Here is a 13,845-nt window from a genome sequence, read left to right as displayed (position 1 = left end):
CCCAGGGGCCCAGCCAAGAGATGCTGAACTGATCAGTGTTCCTTACCCATCATGTGGCCTAAAGGTTAGAGCAGAGGGGACTGGCAGTCCAGATTCCTGGATTCAATATCCAGCTCTGGGAGGGGAGCGGGGTGTAGTGGTTAGAGCAGGGACTGGGAGACAGGACTCCTGGGTTTTTTTCCTGTCTCTGTCTCAGTGTGTGACCTTGGGTGAGTCTCTTCCCCTCTCTGTCTCCATCTCCCCATCACTAAAATCCTTCCATACCCCCAGGGGAGCTCTGGCGGCCGGAGCTTGTGACCCCAGCAGGCATCACTCTGAGACGAGCCAGGAGCAGAAGTGGTGAATGAGCAAGGGCCACTTCTACTGTTGTTCCTCTGCCCTGAATGGTTTTAAGGACAGTTAGCAATAGTGACTGGACATGTAGTCCTTAGCCTTCAGAGCCAACGGGGAGATGAACAGGGACTTGGCAGCCAGCTCCGTTTCCCTCAGGCCCAGGTGCTGGATCCCACTAATCACCAGTGGGGGGCAGGGGGGGGGATAAGGGATTCTCCCAAAGCCAACAGCATGGCTGCGTAGCTGCTACTATGTAGCAACCAAGATCCTCCTACTTCCCCCCCACGCAGCGGGTCGGGGCTGGAGCTCTGTGAATTTGAGGCTCTTCTGCCATGCTCTGCCCTCCCGCCCCCCGGCATTATTTAATGCCCCTTGGGCCAGCTGAGGGGGGTCATCAAATCCCGCCTGTCTGCAGGCTCAGCCAGTTCTCCCTGCTGCTTCCCCCGCAGCTGAGCCTGTTGGGTGCTCTCCTTTGGGTGCTCTGACTTCGGCACTCCCCAGCGGCGGGGGGGCTAGGCCAGAGGTACAGCATGCCAGCCCCGGGGCTGCGGAGGGAGGGCCCATCCCAAAGCATCTCCCTGGCGATCAGCAGGCTTTGGATCAGGCCCCAGAGGGGCAGGGGGGACTAGGTAGATCCGAACAGTGACACTGCAGCTTTTAACAGCGGCCCAAGGCACGGCTGGGACACAGGGGGGCTGGAGCCTGCTCTGTTGCAGCATGCACAGGAGTGGGGGCTGGGGAGGGGGGGCTGCTCCTGCCCACACTGCTTTCATCCTCCGCTGCTCACTCCATGCGTCCCGCTCCCCCTCCGTCCTCTGGGGCCGCTGCCTGCCCCTGCTTGGCTTGGGTGCTGGGAGCACACACGGCTGCAGGATGGAAGAAGCCCCCATCCGTAACTGACTGATAACCGAGTCTCTTCTCCCCTCCCCTGCCCACCCCTCACTCCCTGCCCTTCCTGGTGTCCTCCCGCCCCCCTCCCAAGCCCCCTTCTTTGCCTTTATATTTATTTTCTTCTCTCTCTCTTTCCCTTTCTGTGTGCACCGTCTTGTCTGGCTCTGGCAGAGGAGGAAGGTGCGACCCCGAGGAAATAATCTCAGTGTATGTACCGTGGTGGGGGCTTTCCAGTGCCACTCACTCCACGCCCACAATCCCCCGCTCGCCTCTAGCCGGTCTCCCTCCCTTCCTTGATCTGTCCCCACACACATCTAGCTAGCCTGTCTGTCTCTCCATCCATCCCTTTCCCTTCTCCACGTCTCTCGCTCTGATCTCCATCCTCTTCTGTCTGCCACGTCCGTTTCATTGCATACCACCTAGATTAGTGGCCCTGGCAGTGGGCTGCATTCCTCTCTCTTTCATCACAGCCAACGACAGCTACGTAGGCAGCCCCAAGGCTCCAGGAGGGGGCAGCCTTTCGGGAACTGCTCTGTGTTGATTTCACCTCCTCTCTAGCTGCCTCTGTCCCTGGCTTTTGCTCCATCCCCCTCTGAGGGCTCCCTTGTCATCTCTCCCCTGCTGGGGTCCAGCTCCTCTCATCACAGGTCGGAAGGGGATGGCGAAGGAGTGGTCTGCGAGACCTGACCCTGCTGGATGCTGGTCGCCATCAGCTCCCATTGTCTGATCTACGCTGCCCTTCTCCACCCTGCTCTCTGCTACTGTCCTGCTGGGAGCCAGGCCCCTTTCCCGTCAGGGGTCTCCTCCCCTCCCTCCATCCTGGGCTTCTTCCACAGCTGTCACCTCCTCTCTTCCCTCCGCCTTATCCTGGGGCCAGGTGACTCCATGACCTCCCTTGGGGATCCTTCCAAACTGCCCTTGGCCCCATGTGCTCGGGGGGAGGAAGCGCAGTCGAATGGCAAGAGGAGCAGGCACCCGGAACCTGGGTCTACTCCCAGCTCTGGAGGAAAGCACGTGCTGGGCTAGAGAACAGATGGTGTCAGCTCCCGGCTGGTCTGCACCCGGAGTTACTCCACAATCGCTCTCGCTCACCCCCTGCCTTAATCCAAATGAACTTTCCAGTGTAGCTAATGTGTTTGAAGCCTCATCCGTCCACCCTTTCCCTCAGCTGGTCTCCCTACAGAAATTGACTGGCATCCCTAGCTGGGCGCTCTCTTGGAAAGTCACTTCCATTTCAGACGGGAATATCCACACCGGGGGCGGGGGGTGCTGTGGTATTCCAGGATACGTCGTGGCAGAAATGGCTGCTTTAGTCTGCTCTAGCTGTGCCAGGAAATCTCCCCCCCTGAAGACAAGGCTGAAAGATGTGAAGTCAAACACATTGTATTAAACCACAGCAACCTCTAGCAAGCTGCCAGAGACTGGTGTGGACAGAAGAGAACACTCCTGGAACCACATTAGCTGGCTGAACTGTCGCTAAGGGGACGTCTACACTGCAGCCACGGGCTGCGACTGTGGATCCTGGAGCCATGAAGCTGCAATTGCCCAGGTCTCAGTGCAGGCTGGAGCTCTGGGTAATTACTTGGGCAGCCAGCCTGCGCTGGAGCGACCCCTGGAGTACCCAGGCGAGCTAGATTACCGCTAGCTCAGGTCTGGCCATGTGAGCTGCGGCATGCCCCAGGATTGCAGGGTAGACATGTCCGTAGCCAGCTCTCCACGCAGTGTTTGTCCTGTGGTACCCATCTCCACTAGGGAGGGGTTTTTTACCAATATACTGATACAACTCCTAGTGTGGATGCAGGTTTACGGGCATAAAGGTGCCTTAAACCTGTATAAAGGTGTCGTAACCCAGTAGAGCGAATTCCTCTTCCTGAAAGGGAATAGCTGTACGAGTAAGCGGGGCTGGTAGTAAGCTATACCCCTACATCACTGCGTCCACACTCGGGTTTTATGGCTTTAACCAACCCAGTGTAGCTAAACCAGGACAACTAGTGTAGGCTATGGCGAAGGCTACAGTACAGATTTCTGCCTGCCGGGGGTGCGAAGAGGGGGGTTCCCAGATCAACACAGCTGTGCTGGCAGAATCCCCTTGCACAAATATTGGCAAATCTGCTTTCACTGGGCTAGCTTGTTTCGCTCGCTGGGGCTGGGATAAGCCACAGTGGGGAAGGCACAGGGTTGCGTGTATAAGGGGCGCTTTGCGGGTACAGGGTCCTGGTCTAGCTACACCCGTACATACTTGGTCTCAACACCCCATGCCCCCAGGCTGACCGTGACCAGCTGGCGCATTTGGCAGGTCAGCCTGCCCTGCTGTTTCCAACCACGTCAGTTTAAAGGGGTTTGCTAACACCCTGAGTCTACACAGTGTGTTCTCATTCACAGTTCCTCTCGGGGTGTCACGTATCCCAGGGCAAAGGGGCTGAGAGTCTGTGTTATTCTGTGGATTGTGGTGGGGCCTGTGAGCCCCAGGCATGGTCCACACCCCCACAGCGCCAGGCACTGTACATTATTTATTAGGTGTATTACGGTAGCGCCCACAAGCCCTAGTCATGAACCAAGACCTAATTGTGCTGGGCCTGTATGTTTCTTAGTAGGTGTATTATGGTAGTGGTCAGAAGCCCCCGTTATGGCCGAGGTCCCCACTGTCCCTGGGCTGTACAGACACAGAACAGAAAGACGGGCCCTGCCCCAAGGCTCTTGCAATCTCTTGTGGCTCCAGGGAGGTGCAGCCTAGGGGGGAGGAGGCAAAACTGGCTTCCACCATCTCTGTGTCCTCCCAACCAGGGGTGGAAAGCCCCCCCCCGCGGGGCATGTGGTGGGGGAGTTCTCCCCGGGGGGCTGTGGGGCTTTGCCAGCTGCCGGAGCAGTGCGTGCAAGGCAGGCGTGAAATGCTCCGGAGTGGGAGTGTTCTCTACCCAGAGGTCAATAACACACAAAGTGCAGGCGACAGGGAGACAGGCAGCTAGTGTTTAAAAGAGAGGGGGTGGGAGCCAGGACACCTGGGGTCTGTGCCTGGTGCTGGGAGGAGAGGAGAGTCCAGTGGTTAGGGCAGGGGCTGAGCGCCAGGACTCCTGGGTTCTGTTCCTGTCTCTAAGAGGTGAGTGGGGTCTTGTGGTTAGAGCAGGGGGCTGGGAGTCAGGACTCCTGGGTTCCATTCCAGCTCTGGAAGAAGGAGTGGGGTTTCTTGGCTAGATCAGGGGGACTAGAACTCATGACTCCTGGATTCTACTCCTAGCTCACTCACTGTGCCTCAGTTTACCCTCCAGTAACTGTGATCTCTCTCCCAGGGGGTGTTTGTGAGGCTTAATTAGTGCTAGGAAGGGGCCTCCCAGTCTGCTGTATATGCTTCTGCACCACAGCAGGGAGAGGCAGCCAGAGCTCCTCCATGGGGCAGTCCGGTTTGTGGTCCCATAGCTCTTTTGAATGGAAATAGCCATCCTGGTTGTGTGTGGGAAGAGGGGAAGGGGCAGCGGGGACTGGGCAGGGGAGGCGTCAGTGCTGGGATTCTCCTTCCCATGCTGTAGCACTGATCCCCCCCTACTCTCCCCCAGGTTTGAACAGATCGACCCTGGGATTGCTGTACAATGTGCCTGATTCTCAGCTCCCTGCTCTAAGGACATGGTTCTTCCCCATCGTATCCCTGAGCTGCAGGGGCCCATCACCTGACCAGCTCCATCTAGCATTGCTGGAGGGTCTTTGGGTGTAGATGATAAGGCCTCCTGGGTGTCTCTGGAGGCACTTCGCCTGTAGACGCCACTGGCGATGGTGTCTCCTGGGTGTACCTGGAAGCTCTTCGCCTGTAGATGCCACTGGCGATGGTGTCTCCTGGGTGTACCTGGAAGCTCTTCGCCTGTAGATGCCACTGGCGATGGTGTCTCCTGGGTGTACCTGGAAGCTCTTCGCCTGTAGATGCCACTGGCGATGGTGTGTCTCTGGAGGCACTTCACCCATAGATCCTGCTGCTGTGGGGAGGGGCACAGCTGATACTCCCAGGAGGGTTGTGGTCGAGGTCAGTTCAACATCCCCTCTGGGTGGTGGAGCCCCCCGGACATACTGGAGGCCACCGAGTCCCTTGATGCTACCTCTGCTTGGGCCCCTCAGCTGGACGGCCATGGTGGCCTCACCAGGGGAGAGGAACAGGATGGCTCCCGGTTGGTGGGAATGTGGTATTTTTGTGGGCTGTGCTTCCCAGGCTCTCCAGGTGGCCACAAACCATCTCACCGGCCTGAGCCATTGCAGACAGCAAAGGCCTTTGACTGGGCTCCCTGCGGGCCTGCCCATGGCATTTACAGCAACCTCCATCCCAGCCATAGACAGGACAGGATCGTCCCACGGGAAGGAACCCAAGTAGCAGGAGACACAATCCCTCAGTTCGCCTGGCTATGGAGAGTGGCACCTAGACTGGGAAACCTAATGAGCCATAGCAGGCTGAGAAGAACAGAATATCTAATGGTTAAAGCTTAATTGGGAGCCAGGCTTCCTGGGTTCTCTGTCTGACTTAAGTGTGGTGTAGTGGTTAGATCACAGGATTCCTGGGTTCCATTTCCAGCTCTACCACAGATTTGCTGTTGGTTTTTGGGTGAGTCATCGCTTTTCCCTGTGCCTCAGTTTCCCCCTCCATACAATGAGGAAAACAGTCCTTACCAACAGGGCGGGTTGGGGGCGTGTCTGTGAGGTTTAATTCACGAGTGGTAATTTGAGATCTTCAACGTAAGAGAAAACCAAACTCTTATCTCACCCAGCCCCGCAATGCTGATCAGATCACCCCCCTGCCAGGCCCTGCTGCTGGGGGCAGCATAGACTCCAGGGAGCTGTGCTGCATTGGTTCCCCAACCCCCCAAATAACCTCATGCAGGAGAGGATTCACAGAGGTAATGAGCCCATAGCACCAGTATGACAGGATCCTAGAACTGAGAGCTGCTAGCTCCCCAGCTGAGGTCCCCAATACCAAGCGGCGAAGAGCCCCAGGAATTGGGACCCTGGGGTCATAGGTCCCTCTCTGAGATCCACAACTAGCACCAGAACCCAGAAGGCTCATGGGTGGGTCCATCCTGCAGGAAGGGACAACCCACTGATCCACCTGGGAGAGGAGCCAAGTCGAGCCCCGCACAGTACATGACACTGAGGGGTGGGTGTGGCCATCACAGGCCAGGGGCCCAGGGAGGGGGCATTCCTGAGCCTGGCAAAGCAGCCCCTCAATCTCCAGGGCCCCATGGCGGTGAGGCCCCCTCACTTCCCGCAGCCCATCCATCCCACCTATGAGGACTTTCGAAGATGTGTTCATAGAGTCGTAGATGCCAAGGCCAGAAGGGACCATTGTGATCATCCAGTCGGACCCCCAGGATAACTCAGGCTGAAGAATTCATAGAGCGGTGCTTTTAGAAACACATCCAGTTCTAATTTCAAAAATTCTCAGGGATGGAGAAGCCACCATGACCCTTGGTGAATTCTTCCAGTGAGTAATTACTCTCACCATGACAAATGAATGCCTTGTTGCCAGTCTGAATTTTCCTAGCTTCAACTTCCAGCCATTGGATCGTGTTAGACCTTCCTCGACTAGGTCTGGGGGCCTGGATTAGGGCCCAGTCCTGCAAGGTGCTGAGCTCAGTGGGAACGGAGGGTACTCTTCTGGAGTACTGTGTCCAGTTTTGGGCCCCACACTACAAGAAGGATGTGGAAAAATTGGAAAGCGTCCAGCGGAGGGCAACAAAAATGGTTAGGGGTCTGGAACACATGATTTACTAGGAGAGGCTGAGGGAACTGGGATTGTTTCGTCTGCGGAAGAGAAGAATGAGGGGGGATTTGATAGCTGCTTCCAACTACCTGAAAGGGGGTTCCAAAGAGGATGGATCTAGACTGTTCCCAGTGGTAGCAGATGACAGAACGAGGAGCAATGGTCTCAAGTTGCAGTGGGGGAGGTTTAGGTTGGATATTAGGAAAAACTTTTTCACTAGGAGGGTGGTGAAACACTGGAATGCGTTACCTAGGGAGATGGTGGAATCTCCATCCTTAGAAGTTTTTAAGGTCAGGCTTGACAAAGCCCTGGCTGGGATGATTTAGTTGGGGATCGGTCCTGCTTTGAGCAGGGGGTTGGACTAGATGGCCTCCTGACGTCCCTTCCAACCCTGATATTCTGTGATTCAGCCTCCCTTAGGATGAGGGAGAACCAGTGGTGCAATGTCATAGGTCCACGGGTGGACAGATGGCTCCATAGACCTTTGAGTGGAAGGATAGATCTCTGCAGGTCTCTGTGGTTCCTTAGCTCCAGGGATGGAGAGAGAGTGACGAAGACATGAGGGTGGAGGGACAGACAGATGCATAGATAGTTTCAATAGGATTAGTCGGCATTTGTTTGTAACGCCATCCCTGTACCCCTCCCCCTTCCCGCAGGCTTCCCCGTCCCCCTGCAGTGCCGCATAAATCTATGGGTCTGGGTCTGTCGTTTCCTTTGCAGACGATCACGGACACCAGCCCCATGAAGCGCTCGGCTTCCATGCTGGGCCACTCGCGCTCCAAAGGCATCCGGCTGGACGACTACTCCTTGGAGAGGGTCGTTCCCGAGGAGAACCAGCGGCATCATGAGCGGCGGAGGGAATGGAGCCACCGGGCCTCGGAGCGCTCGCTCAGCCGCTACGCGGACGGGGGCACAGGTGGTGCGGCTGTTGGGGGGGATGCCCGGTCTGTAGGCTGTGTTAGTCCCACTCTGCTCTTGCCATGGAGGGAGTCAGACTAGCCCGAGCATGTGAGCTGGTGCCCTCGAGTGGCCGTGGACTGCAGAAGCAAAGTCCATGGAGTTACCCAGTGCAACCTGGGTGTGAGTGAGATCAGGAGCCATATCCGCAGCCAGTGTAAATCAGCTGGTGCTGCTGAAACGGGAAAAGCTCCATATCTCATTTCCCAACACACACACACCCCCCCGAGCCAGCCAGTCCTGCTCTATATCCGCTTCGCCAGCTGCCCTGAGGTTGGGGTTAGGGGAGTCTGGCTTGGAGCTCACTGGCTGGTTGAGAGGCCCAGTTCATTGAAGCACATGGAGACCCTTGGATAAAGAAGGGCTGGTTAATTGGGGTGACTATACGGGTTCTTATTTCTGGCCAGACCAGCACTAGGGAACAGCAGAAATCTCCCAAGACACCTGGGCCCCTGGCCATTCCTGACCAGTTCAGCGCACACAAGTGCTTCCGCTACCTTCTGAATAGTCATCGAGGTCCCAAGGGCTTGTCTACACCTAAAACACTGCCCTTGAGCACCCCACTGCGTGCTGCCCCCTCCTGTTAACTGCCTGTCCTACTACGCCCCCCACCCTCCCGCCTCTTTCAGTGGGCAAGTGGCAAACCTTTTTGCAGTCGTTTTACCGGGGTCAGAGTCTGTGATCTCTGTTACTTTGATGTAAATCCAGAGTAAGCTCCGTTGGGCCTGATCTCTGTTACACTGGTGTAAATCTGGAGTAAATGCCATTGGGTCTGCTATCTGCTACGCTGATGTAAATCCAGAGTAAACACGACTGAAATCAGATTTTGTTTATATGGGCTGATTCTCCTCTCACTTACACCAGTTATATACCAGGGTCAGCCCATTGACCTCCCTGGAGTCACTTCTGATTTACACCAGTATGAGTAAGCCCTAGGTACTGAGATATCATACCATTGCGCATGGTGCGAATGTCCAGGTAGTAACAGGCCACCGGACTCTAGTGCGATTGCACGCCACGTGCCACAGGACTGTTGTGTTTCCTGTCCACAGATGCTAACTGGATTGATGGCAAACTGTCTTCCGGAACGTAATAATCTCTGCCTCCCCCTCTCCCTCCACGGCAGGGCTGGGCACGGACCTGAGCATGACCACGCCATCGGGCGACCTACCTCCCAAAGAAAGAGACCAGGAGCGAGGACGGCCCAAGGACCGGAAGCATCACCACCATCACCACCATCACCGGCATCCCCACCCCTCCTCCGACAAGGAGCGCTATTCGCAGGAGAGACACGAGCACAGCCGGCCCCGCTCCAGAGACAGGCGCTGGTCCAGATCCCCCAGCGAGGGCCGTGAGCACATGCCCCACAGGCAGGTGGGTCTGGCTTTCCACTCCCCCCTTCACCTCTAGGGATGGGCACAGGGGTGGGGAGTGGGGGTGAAGCAAAGCCAGCCTGGAGCTCCCCGCTCCTTGGGGAGCAAGTTCCAGTTGTCCAGCAGGCTGAGCAAACATTGCTGGATCTCAGCAAGGGTGGAGCAGAGCAGGTTGGAGGCCCGAACCGACCCAGACATCTGTCACAGGTGCTGATCCCAACCCAAGCTCTGGAGCTTGGGGCAGATCCAGCAAGGGCTGGTTCTCTGGGATCTGGGAGCCAGAGTGGAGGAGCTGCTCTATCTCACTTGGCCTCTGGATCTAAAAGCCCAAACCTCCCAGGCAGCCACAGACTCATAGGGCCTAATTCTCAGCTACACAAATGCCCCTTCACACTAACCACTAGAGGGGGGCAATGAGCCAGAATTAGCCACACCCCCTGGATGGGGAAGCTCCGCCCACACATCAAAGGGCTGCACAGATTCCGTTTCCCTGTACAGGCCACCACTTTGTAACCCCGCCTGTGGCGGGGCCGTCAGGGGGGATCAGACCAGTGGCCTCTTCATCTAGAAAGCAGGAGTCCCTGCTGCCTGGTCTAAAGGACCAGAGACTGTGGTGGGGACAAAGAGTGCGGGGAAGTTATGGGTCCGTCCTGTGGATGAGGGCGTCGTCATGAGCATTTACTGGGGGAACAGGAGCCCAGCCAGACACTGCATCCCCTTGTCCCCGACTGGAGGGGAATCCCACAATATCAGCCCCACTGAAATAACGCCCCAGCCAGCCAATCCCTGAGTGGCAGTCCTGGAGGGGGGGGGCTGTCCCCAGTCACAGACAGACTGAGTGACTCCCAGATCCAGAGCGCCAGAGGAAGGCATGGCCCAGAAGGGCTTTCCCCCTTATTCGCCCCCAGCAGCTGATGGACCCAAAGATCCCGTCCCCTCTCCGCCACCTGCTTCCTTAGAGCCAGGGGAAGAGCAGTGAGTCTAACAAACTGCCCCGGGGAGCTCCTTAGGCTGGAGTGAGATCGACAGGAGCACCAGGGGTCCATGTGTCATTGGAGTGGTGTGGGAAATGGGGAAAGGGCCCAGGGGATGCTAGGAGGATCAGAGCCAGAGTAAGCTTCACTCCTGTCCACACACACACCCCTCCCCAACTCTCCAAAGGAAGTGGGGGAGACTGCTGGAGGTGGAAAAGCTCCTCCTGGCAGCTGGAGTACCCAGTTTTCAGATTTAGGGCCCGGCACTGGGGCACTCAGCGCAGTTGGGGCAGTTCAGCCACCAGAGGGTGCTCTGAAAAACGCGGGCAATAACCCAGGGTAAAACCATGGGCTGCCCATCGCAGCTCTGGGCAAGAGTCACAGCTGGGGATTTAAAGGGACCATCAGGTAAAACTGCCAAGAGTCGGAAGTCAGTGGGCCCCATTCTGAGCTCACTTACACACCAGGGTAAATCCACTGAAGTGGGTGGAGTGACTCCAGATTTACACTGGCATAGCCAAGAGCAAAACCTAGCCTCCCGCGGCCTCCTGCTTGTGCACCATGGGGTGAAACACTGCAATCCCGAGTGGGGGCATTTTCCCTTCCCCTCACCCTTGCTGCGACGCCGACATGAGGATCAGAACTGGGCCCCGCTCATTTACATCCATCTAACTGCACCCCCTCACCTGATTGACACCGGGATGAGCGAAAGAGGGATAGGACGATGTAGCTGAGCCATGTGCCCCCCACACCCCTGTGTTCTTGGCTGTGACTCATGCTGCCACCACCAGCTGGGCGGGGGGTTGGGAGGCTGCTCAGGGTGGGGGGGCCTTGAGGAGGGGCTGCCTGTCACTTGGACAATGACAACTGCTTTGAACTCTCTTCAAGCCCTTTATTTCGGTTATTTTCACCCCTCACTCCCCTCTCCCCAAGCCATTGGTCTTCCCCGCTTGTTTCTCGGGAGCACCATGCTGACAGGCCTTGAGTCCCATCTTTATTTCTGTGTCCATTGTGTTTGGCTTGGCTGTCACGGCAAGGGGCAGGCACAGGTAAGATGGTTGGTGAGCAGAGACCCAAAAACCACCGGCCATCCAGTGTCTGTGGTGTGAACCCTTTGTTGCTAATGCTGGTGGCCACTGGTGCCTCTGGGGTTTGTGACTCTGGAAAGTTTGGAATGAAGCTGCTCCTAAACCAGATCCACATGCCTGGCCCACGCACACGGAGCTCCAGGCCATGCCGGGCCCACACGCACGGAGCTACGGGCCCATGCGTGACACACCCAGGGCTATGGACAGAGATGTCACACACACGGAGCTCCAGGCCCATGCCTGGCATACGCACACGGAGCTACGGGCCCATGTCTGGCCCACGCACACGGAGCTACGGGCCCATGCGTGACACACCCAGGGCTATGGACAGAGATGTCACACACACGGAGCTCCAGGCCCATGCCGGGCCCACACACACGGAGCTACGGGCCCATGCCTGGCCCACGCACACGGAGCTCCAGGCCCATGCCGGGCCCACACGCACGGAGCTCCGGGCCCATGCCGGGCACACACACACAGAGCTCCAGGCCCATGCCGGGCCCACACGCACGGAGCTCCGGGCCCATGTCTGGCCCACGCACACAGAGCTCCGGGCCCATGCCTGGCCCACGCACACGGAGCTCCAGGCCCATGCCGGGCCCACGCACACGGAGCTCCAGGCCCATGCCGGGCCCACGCACACGGAGCTCCAGGCCATGGCTGGCCCACGCACACGGAGCTCCAGGCCCATGCGTGACACACCCAGGGCTATGGACAGAGATGTCACACACAGGGAGCTCCAGGAACACACGTGGCACATGCATAGCTATGGGCACCTGTGTGGCACATGACCAGAGTCACAGGCACACACAGGATACCTGCTCACAGGCACACACCTGACACCCCCCTAGATGTGGGAACACAGGTAGTGCACCTGCACCCACACGCATGGCATATATGTACAGCTGGGCACATACATAGCATATGCAGATATGGGTACGGCACATGTGTGTCATCCATCCATCCAGTGGGCACGCTCAGGGCACACTCATGCAGACGCATAGCCATGCGGGACACACACCTGGCAGACACTGACACGTGCATGGCACGGCAGAGAGCACACGGATATTCAGGCACATGTGTGGGACACGCAAGTGCAAACACGGGCACAGACGGCATCCGCATAGACCTGGGAACATACATGGCATGTGTAAGTGCGGGTGGATACGCAGCACACAGACAGTTCAGCCCCATCACATTATCTCTGCTGAGAGCTAACACAGGGCCCCCAGGCTCTGTCTGTTCCCCAGGCCCCTGTGAGAGCCCTCGAGCACTGTGGAGCTGCAGTGGGCCGAGGAGAATCAGACCCCAGGCGCCTTGCTGGATCAAGGCATCCGGCCTGCTTCTTTTTTCCGATCCAGGGCACTTGTATAGAGGCATCTGACCATAGGGGCTAGCCAGAGAGAGCCAGATACAGCACTTCCCCAGGGGCTAGCCTGCGTATGAACCCTTGCCCCCTAGCGGATTATTGGAGCAGCTGAGCTGTGTGTCACCTCCCCTATATGGTTGAGGGGGGAGTCTCCTTTAGGAGCCTGGCTTTTGGAGCAGGAGGACCCGTGCTCTGCCCTCCTTAGAGCTGAAAAATGTGGAACAACCTCAGAGGAAATCCTGGATCTGCTCAGAGCTGCCTGTCTCTACTCACACACGGAACATCACAAAGGAGCTTCGCCACCATTGCTTACGCCCACTCTCCTGGGTCAACGCCTACTGACCTGCTGTAGCGTTTCCAGGTAACCTCTCATTCTGAGCGGAGTGGAGGCAGTGGGGTTCAGGCTAACTCACTGCTTTCCTGTCCCATCCCCTTGGTTTGGGGATCCTCTCCAGAGAAATCCTGCTGGAAGCTGTTTCCATCTGTCAAAGGTGCCCTGGCAGATCTGGTGGCCATTGATGCAGGACTCGTGGGTCGTCAGGGTTCTGATAGGTGTAAACCCAGACTGACTCCAGGGGAGTGAGATGGGTGTGAGTCCACCCTGGTCACACTGAGAATGGACCTGGTCCTGAGGAGGCCAGTGTGAAGCAGACAGAGGTTCTCGTTGGGGAGACATTCCTACCCACTTCCTAGGATGAGAACTAGCCAGGGATCAAATCTTTTAAGAACCAGAGCAGCCCGGAAGTCACATTTTGCCAGAGCTGGAGGGACCACGAACGTCCAGAGTCTGTCGAGCTTGGAGCTAAACCTAGAGCCTGTGTTTTTCATGTGGTTCTCTGACTTTGTTGACCACAGCTAGACCTGGGACAACCAACCAAGGGCTTCCCATCAATCTTCAACAGCTTCCCACGTGTTTGCCCTGCATTGCTTTGGCCACGACCTCTGCACGTGTCAGGCTTTTGTGTCCAATCCACTGTTGCAGACAAGCTAATTCTACAGCCTGTTGCCAGATTCCTTTCCCCAGCTGAGCTGGATTTCCAGCTGTTTCTCCTGCTCTTCGCACTTCCCCCAAATACATGCTCAGTCCGGCAAGGCCTGTCAGGCACAGGACCGCTCCTCTTTTCCC

General features: G+C 57.2%; 1 protein-coding gene across 15 annotated transcripts in view; it reads left to right on the top strand.

Annotated features, from left to right (window-relative positions):
• The window catches only part of CACNA1A (calcium voltage-gated channel subunit alpha1 A), a 194,538-nt gene that overhangs the window by 177,140 nt on the left and 3,553 nt on the right, over positions 1 to 13,845 (top strand). For 13 of the 15 annotated variants that reach the window (XM_078849574.1, XM_078849576.1, XM_078849570.1 and 10 more), the window contains 3 exons: positions 1,396 to 1,431; positions 7,679 to 7,874; positions 9,042 to 9,289. In XM_078849574.1, coding sequence (XP_078705700.1) covers positions 1,396 to 1,431; positions 7,679 to 7,874; positions 9,042 to 9,289 — 480 coding nt within the window. Of the gene's footprint in view, positions 1 to 1,367; positions 1,432 to 7,678; positions 7,875 to 9,041; positions 9,290 to 13,845 lie in introns of those variants that run through there. The other 2 variants (XM_078849573.1, XM_078849578.1) reach the window with 2 other exon arrangements.

Source organism: Lepidochelys kempii, chromosome 20, assembly GCF_965140285.1.
Source record: "Lepidochelys kempii isolate rLepKem1 chromosome 20, rLepKem1.hap1, whole genome shotgun sequence".
NCBI lineage: Eukaryota > Metazoa > Chordata > Testudines > Cheloniidae > Lepidochelys > Lepidochelys kempii.
This window is presented reverse-complemented; position numbering and strand designations above follow the sequence as displayed.